General features: G+C 43.3%; 1 protein-coding gene across 1 annotated transcript; it reads right to left on the bottom strand.

Moving 5' to 3' along the window:
* Positions 1 to 709: 709 nt before the first annotated feature.
* Positions 710 to 9,501, bottom strand: LOC138772804 (uncharacterized). Its single transcript, XM_069953511.1, has 5 exons — positions 9,435 to 9,501; positions 6,896 to 6,938; positions 5,341 to 5,570; positions 3,533 to 3,568; positions 710 to 893 (listed from the first exon to the last, which is right to left on the bottom strand). Exons 2-5 carry the CDS (start codon positions 6,912 to 6,914, stop codon positions 864 to 866), a joined length of 315 nt encoding a protein of 104 aa, XP_069809612.1. The 5' UTR covers positions 6,915 to 6,938; positions 9,435 to 9,501; the 3' UTR covers positions 710 to 863.
* Between the last annotated feature and the right edge of the window lie 465 nt (positions 9,502 to 9,966).

Raw genomic sequence — 9,966 nt, 5'->3', positions numbered from 1 at the left:
GAGTAGGGCACAGCAACGAACTGCACTAGCTGTGGCACCTGAGTGAACTAGTTTTACCTGGGTGTGTACAGGCCCGTATTAACAGCTGCTGCTGCCCTAGGCACTAAACCTGAAGACACCCCATCTTGGGGAGCGTGGGGGAGAGTGGTTTCGGCCACATGCATTTCTCTACATGTAGAAACATTTTCTGAATCATGTTTTCATGGTTTTTACTGCTCAAAACATAAACTGTGACTGGGTAACACCGCCACACCAGACCTGACCAATACCACCATACCCCCCCCCCCCACCCCTCGAAAAGACACCAGATTTACTGGCAAATCTGAACGGGAGGTGAGTCTTGTCTCTGCTCTTGAAATTGCAGGGGGTCCCACAGGTCCCTCTGCGTTCAGGCACTTATCCTCTAAATTTGTAGTTTACGAAATACCCATTTTAAGGCATAGCAATAGGCCAGTGCTATAGGCTGTATCTATGTTATCCAGGCATGGGCTGCATCCATCTTCTCCAGCCATCAGGATTCAAATACAGAGTGTACAGGTTCATGTAAACCCGTACTTACTCATTTATAGTCCCAACATGTCATATATACTTTTATTAGTTATACAATGAATGCTGGTTGCTTGCCTTGATATGATATGGTGTCCGGCCTATTAATATAAAGCAGTCATACACATCCCAGTGTGATGCTATAGAAGAACTGCTGAGAAGGTTAATGTCTGACTTCTAACTTTATTAGAAATTCATAGTGACCAAATAATAAAGCATGATATAACACCTATATGTATAAAACACAGCAATGGACTCATACAGTAACAAGGTTTTCTTCTAAGGGGGTCAGCACCGGCCATAGACTTCCCGAGACATCATTTTTTGTCCTTTTTTTTCTTCTCTCCCTGTAAAATATACAGAAATGTTGACCGTTTCAGAATGGCAGATTATGAGATATAATGTATGTAGCTTTAGTCTGCAAGTCAAGTCACTGGTCTCTTAAAGGGGAATTGTGGGAGCTGTAACAACAGGTTCACGGTTATATTCATACATACAATACATACACATTGTGCAATTGGGATTTTTTTTCATATACAAAACGGTGCAACATGTGCCAGAAAGGAAAAAAAAATTCTGTTGTGATCAAAAATAAGCAACATGTTGCCACCTACTGGTCACACCCTGATATTACATGAGCTTAGAACATGCCAAAGGGTTCTTGCCCAATATAACCCTATAAGTCCAGACATTTTACGGATTTCTTATCGGACGAGTGAAGGGGGCCTTACACAATGTAATTTTGTAATAATATTGTTTTCTGACAATGACATCAATTTAGGGGGTGATGACAGTAGAAAAGTGCAGCTCCATTCTACATATTGCTATGGAGCCCTCGTTTTAAGAAACTTTACTAGAAATGTCATACCATGTACCCTGTCATACCATGTACCCTGTCATAACCCGTACCCTGTCAAACCCCGTACCCTGTCATACCCTGTCATACCCCGTACCCTGTCATACCATGTACCCTGGCATAACTCCTCACTCATCCTTTACTGTAGTGCCCCCCCACCCCCACCCCAGCACTGTAAAGGATGGGAGATGGTTGTGCACTGACTGTACTACTACTGTGCTGTATATGCACTCCAGCAGTCTTACACAGTACAGGATGGGAGATGGTTGTGCACTGACTGTACTACTACTGTGCTGTATATGCACTCCAGCAGTCTTATACAGTACAGGATGGGAGATGGTGGTGCACTGACTGTACTACTACTGTGCTGTATATGCACTCCAGCAGTCTTATACAGTACAGGATGGGAGATGGTTGTGCACTGACTGTACTACTACTGTGCTGTATATGCACTCCAGTAGTCTTATACAGTACAGGATGGGAGATGGTGGTGCACTGACTGTACTACTACTGTGCTGTATATGCACTCCAGTAGTCTTATACAGTACAGGATGGGAGATGGTGGTGCACTGACTGTACTACTACTGTGCTGTATATGCACTCCAGTAGTCTTATACAGTACAGGATGGGAGATGGTGGTGCACTGACTGTACTACTACTGTGCTGTATATGCACTCCAGCAGTCTTATACAGTACAGGATGGGAGATGGTTGTGCACTGACTGTACTACTACTGTGCTGTATATGCACTCCAGTAGTCTTATACAGTACAGGATGGGAGATGGTGGTGCACTGACTGTACTACTACTGTACTGTATATGCACTCTAGCAGTCTTACACAGTACTGTACAGGATGGGAGATGGTGGTGCACTGACTGTACTACTAATGTGCTGTATATACACTCCAGCAGTCTTATACAGTACAGGATGGGAGATGGTGGTGCACTGACTGTACTACTACTGTGCTGTATATGCACTCCAGCAGTCTTATACAGTACAGGATGGGAGATGGTGGTGCACTGACTGTACTACTACTGTGCTGTATATGCACTCCAGCAGTCTTATACAGTACAGGATGGGAGATGGTGGTGCACTGACTGTGCTACTACTGTGCTGTATATACACTCCAGTAGTCTTGTACAGTACAGGATGGGAGATGGTGATGCACTGCCTGTACTACTAATGTGCTGTATATGCACTCCAGCAGTCTTATACAGCACTGTACTGTATGTGAAGCCTCACCAGTGCTAAACTCACCAGGTTCAGATACCAAGTAAAGTTTGAATTCCATACTTTACTTCCGGATAAATTCACGTTCAAATACCGAACAGTCCGAATTCAGATGCTTTCGAACACCGAGGTATTAGGCTCTGTTCACACTACGGTTTTGCAATCTGTTTTTTTTTCATCCATTTTTGCTTGTTACGTTGGAGCTTTGATATGGTATCTGAGGTGTTTGTTATGACCCTCTTTTTCAATGTAGTCAATGTTCCCACTACCTATCACCCCACTTCACCTCCGCCCAAAAGGTTGATCCTTCTGTAGAGATTTCCCAGGTAAACACATAAGGGGAAGATTTATCAAACTGGTGTAAAGTAGAATTGTCTCAGTCGCCCCAGCAACCAATCAGATTCCACCTTTCATTCCTCACAGACTCTTTGGAAAATGAAAGGTGGAATCTGATTGGTTGCTAGGGGCAACTGAGCCAATTCCACTTTACACCATGTTTGATAAATCTCCCCCATAGGCCGAATAATTCTTGGTCTCATACATATAGTCCCTGTAAGGCAGCACATAAGCATTCCTGCTGGAGGCGACATACACTGTACACAGCTTCCAGGGCTGAATACTTATGTAATACATACTGCGATGGAACGTAGCACATGTTTTTTCTATAAGATTCCTCATGACACTGTGGGGAAAGACATAATATCTAGAAACATACAAACTTACAGTATGAGCCCACAGACTTCTATGGGTTCTCTACATACTGTACACTGAAATATAATGAACTCAATACAGTATACATTAACCCCCTAAGCTCTGGTTGGGCACAGCTGCAGGCAGCCCACAATTTTGGACCTTATTACAATATAGAGATGGGACACATGGGATATTTGTCTGGACTTACATCAGAATCGCTGTCAGAGCTGGAACTGTCTCCATCCTATTAAAAGCAAAAAAAAAATGAGTGGTCTGTGGTTTAGTTACATATACAGGTCAGAGTAGTCATTCTAGTTGTTTTATTTTTTAGTCCCTGTATAGCCCGATCAAATAGAAATGTCATACCCTGTACCCTGTCTTACCATGTAGCCTGTAATACCTTGTCATACCATGTAACAAGTCATACCATGTACCCTGTGCCCTATCATACCCTATGCCCTGTCATACCCTGTGCCCTGTCATACCCTGTGCCCTGTCATACCATGTACGGTAACCAATCATTCCATGTACCCAGTCATACCTTGTGCCCTATCATACCCTGTACCCTGTCATACCCTGTACCCTGTCATACCATGTACCCAGTCATACCCTGTACCCAGTCATACCATGTACCCTGTCATACCCCGTACCCTGTCATACCATGTATCCTGTCATACCCTGTACCCTGTCATACCATGTACCCTATCATACCCTGTACCCTGTAATACCATGTACCCTGTCATACCACGTATCTTGTCATACCCTGTACCCTGTAATACCATGTACCCTGTCATACCCTGTGCCATGTCATACCCTGTGCCCTGTCATGCCATGTACCCTGTCATACCCTGTACCCTGTCATACCCTGTGCCCTGTCATACCCTGTGCCCTGTCATACCATGTACCCTATCAAACCCTGTACCCTGTAATACCATGTACCCTGTCATACCCTGTGCCCTGTCATACCATGTACCCTGTCATACCCTGTGCCATGTCATACCCTGTGCCCTGTCATACCATGTACGCTGTCATACCCTGTGCCCTGTCATACCATGTACCCTATCATACCCTGTACCCTGTAATACCATGTACCCTGTCATACCCTGTGCCATGTCATACCCTGTGCCCTGTCATGCCATGTACCCTGTCATACCCTGTACCCTGTCATACCCTGTGCCCTGTCATACCATGTACCCTATCAAACCCTGTACCCTGTAATACCATGTACCCTGTCATACCACGTATCTTGTCATACCCTGTACCCTGTAATACCATGTACCCTGTCATACCCTGTGCCATGTCATACCCTGTGCCCTGTCATACCATGTACGCTGTCATACCCTGTGCCCTGTCATACCATGTACCCTATCATACCCTGTACCCTGTCATACCACGTATCCTGTCATACCCTGTACTGATCATTATTCACTGATCCCAGCAGAAAACTTTATTTTCTTCCTTCTGCCCTTTCTCTTCCTTCCACGATTTCCTTTTTTCCTCCCTTCTTTCTTTTCCATCTTCCTTCCACTCTTTTACCACCCTCCCTCCTTCATTCCCTCCCTTTATTATTTACATTGTTCAACCCTTTTCCTTTCTTTAATTCTTTCTCTTCCTTCCAGCTTTCATCCTTTCCCTTCATTTCATCCTGTCTTCTTTACCCAAGGAAATTACCATGTACAAATGTGCTGATTGGTTCCCTTTAATTGCCCCAAGTAGGTAGATAGGCACCATCAGTAGGTCGTATCTCCTCAGTTGTTAGATACGTGTCCACCTTGGGTACATCAGTGCCTCCCCAGTTGGTATTTTCCCTCTGTAGGTAGCCAGGTGCCCCTTATAGGTATATTTGCCCCCCAGTAGCTAAATATGTGCCTCCTTAAGAAGTTAGTTGCTCCCCTATAGGTAGCCAGGTGCAACCAGTAGGTACTTGCCCCAGTAGGTAGCCGGTGCCCCCAGTAGGTATTTGCCCCCCAGTAGGTCGAGAGATGCCTCCCCACTTTTTGTAATGAAAATAGTTACCTTTTTATCCTTCTTTTTCTTCTTTTCCTTTTTATCCTTCTTGTCTTTATCATCTTCTTTGTGGCAGTCCTTGTTCTTTTTATCTTTGTCATCTTTGTGGTGGTCTTTATCTTTTTTATCTTTATGTTCTTTGTGGTGGTCCTTATCCTTTTTGTCTTTATCTTCTTTGTGGTGGTCCTTATCTTTGTCCTTATCCTTGTCTTTATCTTTGTCATCATCCTTTCCGAAAACTGGGGGGATTATCAGAAACTGATTAGACTCTTATATGTTGCGACTATGGAGGTTATACGAGATAATCTGGCTCATGCATAGTTACAAACATTATAATCCACCTTGTTGTGTCAGGTGGTATTGCAAAGAAGAATATAAGATATCTACATGTCAGGACTGGGACAAAGGGTCAGCCGGCTTGGCACCTTCCTAGGCCACCACCTGGCCAGGGAGGAGAGGGGGGTAAAATTGCTGGAACCCTAAGCACTTGTCGTTGATCAGCAATGTGAATAAGCACCGATTTTATTCCTCACCCCATTGCATAACCTGGAGATCCCAGACTACAGCAAGCCAGGAACAGCAGGCTGAAAAGCATGATGATTTCTCTTGTTGTGCATGTGCCTGCTGTGAGCAGCCGGGGATGAGCGGGCCCTACTTCCGAGAGAGTAGAGAAGAGGTAAGTATTTGGAGGGGGCTCTGTGCACCTACAGAGGGGCATCTACCTACTTGGGGGGAATATACCAATAGGGGTGCACCAGATAGCTATTTGGGCCATCTATTTTCCTATAGGAGCATCACTGTACCTATAAATGGGCACCTGGTTATCTACAGTGGACAACAACCAACTGAGGGAGACAACTATCTACATACTGGCATGTATCAAGGTTGGGGGGGGCCGGCTTCCAATTGGGAGGAAACTGGATAACTACTTGGGGGCACAAACCAGTTACTACTAATGGCATCTGGCTAGCTACAAGGGAGAAACTCACTTCCTGGGGAGGAACATATCTACCTACTGTAGGGCAGACGGAGGCAGAAGGAGATGGTTACTTACAGGGTGGCAGATTCCAAAATGGCCACCTACCTACCAAGAGGTGCTTTATTACCATTTGGACCATTTGGACCATTTGGAGTACTTTAGGAAGGGAAAAGGTGAACATGATGACAGAAGAAGTGCAGAGCCTAAGTTTATCCAACAGATTCTACAAATACGTGTATGGAAGGAGTCATCATAATGGTCTGGGCCAGATGGGAAGAAAGAGAACATCTACAGTCAGAAAAGATGCCCCCTGTAAGTCACTGGATGTAAGGCTAGGTTCACTCTGCATTGTGTGCCTCCTTCACAAGTATCCATCTGTATCCTGCAAGATGGATATATACTGGATATACAAATGGATAAGTACAAGATGCTGATATATACTGCGGCGGAGAAGAGTAGATGTCATTCATTTCAATGGCTAAACTGAGTCACCTGGTGTTCATATATTTTCGTATATTTTTATATGGCACAAATGGAGTTAAGATAGTTCAGATAGTAAAGTGTTATCAGTCCCCTTGTACTTACATTTCACAATGGCGGCCATCTTGGATCAAGTCTTGCTGTATTCCTGGAAAGGAGAAATATAATTTTTTATACAGTTATTGCACAAACCCTACCCACCATGTAACAAAAGTCATGGAAGCTGAGATATGGGAAGCTATTTGTTGTGTCCTATTTACTGCCTTTAGCTCTGCCGGATTTAATACAAATTTGGCATACTGTACATTGGTTTTACCTAAATGAGCAATGATAGGCATACGGGCCCAAACTAAAGTAAGTGAACCCTTTGGAATAACCTGGATTTCTGTTATCTAAGTCACAATTATAAACAAACCCAATCCAAACTAAAGAGGCATATAATTGTGCTGTACATGTCTTTTGTTGAGTAAACATCCACCGTGCAGGGAATAAAAGGGAACCTCTTGGAATTACTTGAATTTTTGCATTGATGGTTAATACAATGTGGTATGATTGTTGTCTAAGGCTTTGTCCACACAATGTACACAACCACAAGGTTCATGCATCTGCCTGTTCTCCATAGACCTTAATCCTCTTTACACGTTCACGGTCCATGCAATTCATGTATTTTGTGAGCACAGTGGGTAAACCTCCATGGTACAGGAAACCCTTTCATTTAATAGACTGTAGCTCCCATTTCACAAAAGAAACCTCCACCTAACATTTCCTGTAGCTGCACATTTACACAGTGTTGAGGATTTTTTTGGACGGTTCCTCCCTAAATATATCTCAGAAGCCGCTACCACATACCTACTGCCCCTTCTGCTGTTCTTGTCCTTATTCAGATGACGTTTTGGAACAGTGATTGGATAGCGGACAGTTCCTGACAATCAAAATATCACTGGAATAAGTGTCCCCCCATTTATGATATTTTTGCAGTGTCCCACTATGTACTCTGGGGGAGTACATACATAACCTGCCCCCGTGGAGAATTTAATATATCCTGTGTTCTATTGTATTCCACACCTAAATGCAGGAGAGATGAGAAGGTATGCAAGTGCCTTAAAGGGGTTATCCAGCGCTACAAAAACATGGCCACTTTTCCCCCTACTGTTGTCTCCAGTTCAGGTGCGGTTTGCAATTAAGCTCTATTTACTTCAATGGAACTGAGTTTCAAAACCCCACCCAAACTGGAGACAACAGTAGGGGGAAAGTGGCCATGTTTTTGTAGCGCTGGATAACCCCTTTAAAGACATCTACTTGGACCTTTCAGGGCTTCGGGTTGGGCCTGGTGCAGTGTGGATGTAAAGTCATTGTGGATACTGCCATAGTAGGACATGCAGACCAGCACTTCTGCCTCTGAGCTTCAGTATGATTCACATATAGGTATTGTTATCCTGCTTTAGAGGGAAAGAAGAACTAGAGAGAACTAAAGAGCCACAAGTTAAAGGTATCATAACGTACATTGTCACCTCATTGTGTGTGCGGGTTCCTCATCTATCAAGTCAATGGGAGGAAAGTTTTCCAAAGTAACACTGCATATTTTGTTTTGTTTTTAACATGGAAATCATCCTGATTTCTGTGTCAAAAAAAGTGGAAGTTTTTGCTTGTGTGAACATACTCTTAGGGAGCCCTTGGATTCATGCCCAGAACACCCTGTACAATACAGCAGAGTAAGTAGGTTTCACTCCGCCTACTGTACCTCCAGCTGCCAGGACAGGTGAATATCTTATACTGCTGTGTTAAGGGAGCACACTGTATTAGAGTTGATTATATTACAGGGCATAATATAATCAAATTGAATAGTGCAGTATAGTACAGTTAATTAGGGGATATTAAGGGGGCACGGTGTATGTGTGTGTGTGTGTGTGTGTGTGTGTGTGTAAACTCCAAGGGCAAAATAATACATTTTAGGGGGCACAGGTCTGTTGTTTTCAAAGGTTTGCAGTGTGTGACACAAGGGCACAGTGTATAGCAGTATTACAATCAGGAGGCACATTATTTGGTAGTATTACATTCAGGAGGCACAGTGTGTGGCAGTATTATATTCAGGAGGCACAGTCTGCAGCAGTATTATATTCAGGGGTACAGTATTTGTCAATATTTTCAGGAGGCACGGTGTATGGCAGTATTATATTCAGGAAGCACAGTGTATGGCAGTATTATTTTAACCAACAAAACACAGTTATCACTGAACTCAAGGAGAACAGTGAAAAAAAATTCCAATGAAGTACTCAATCAAGAGTCTCCACTGATGCCCCCAAAAATTTAAATATGCAAACAGGAGTCCATGGAGCCTCGGTTGCGAGTCTCAAAACATGGGATAGCCAGATATCTCTAGCCTGTTGCCACGGGGTGCCTCCATGATAGGGAGAGCACCACACCACCCTGATAAATAACCCCTTAAGTCCCACTCGGTTGCGAGTATTGGAACATAAATAGGGAAACACCAAGGGGCCACCCTGGTGTTTGAATCCCACCCTTAAAAACAGCCATGTTCTTCCTAATTGTGGACAACCCCTTTAAAATGTCCTGGAACTCATATCTCTTGTTTAGGATATTTCTTTCCCATCTTAACCCAGCATGTAGGAGATATAGCAGTTACCTTTCCCAGGAGGAGGCTTCAGGTCTGGCTTCTCTGCAGTCACTACACACAGAATATCAGTGATGCCGACTATAAATCATGTAGGGTGGGTTCCGCCAAACAGCCAACACCCATCCAAACCAGGGGAACTGGTAGATCAAGGAGTTTCCACCTGCATCCCTGCATCAGCCTCCTAAGGGAGACACTTTAGGTAAAAGTATTTGTTGAACTTGATGGAGATAGATAGATAATAGTTATGAAAAATATAGATAGATGATAGATAGATAGATAGATAGATAGATAGATAGATAGATAGATAGATAGATAGATAATAGATAGGAGATAGATAGATAGATAAATAGATAGATAGGAGATAGATAGATAGATAGATAGATAAATAGATAGATAGGAGATAGATAGATGAGAGATAGATAGATAGATAGATAGATAGATAGATAGATAGATAGATAATAGATGGATGGATGGATAGAAGATAGATAAATAGATAGATAGGAGATAGATAGATGAGAGATAGATAGATAGATAGATAGAT

This window comes from Dendropsophus ebraccatus, chromosome 1, assembly GCF_027789765.1.
Source record: "Dendropsophus ebraccatus isolate aDenEbr1 chromosome 1, aDenEbr1.pat, whole genome shotgun sequence".
In the NCBI taxonomy this organism is placed as follows: Eukaryota; Metazoa; Chordata; class Amphibia; order Anura; family Hylidae; genus Dendropsophus; species Dendropsophus ebraccatus.
The sequence above is the reverse complement of the archived record's forward strand: the minus strand, read 5'-3'. Positions and strand labels throughout refer to the sequence as shown.

Bases quoted from the DNA above. Each gene is read 5' to 3' on its own strand.
- LOC138772804 (XM_069953511.1), bottom strand. The intron at 3,569-5,340 runs GTAACTATTTTC...TGCTTTTAATAG, and splicing joins AGAAAAAGAAGGATAAAAAG to GATGGAGACAGTTCCAGCTC. The intron at 894-3,532 runs GTAAGTCCAGAC...TATATTTTACAG, and splicing joins GCTCTGACAGCGATTCTGAT to GGAGAGAAGAAAAAAAAGGA.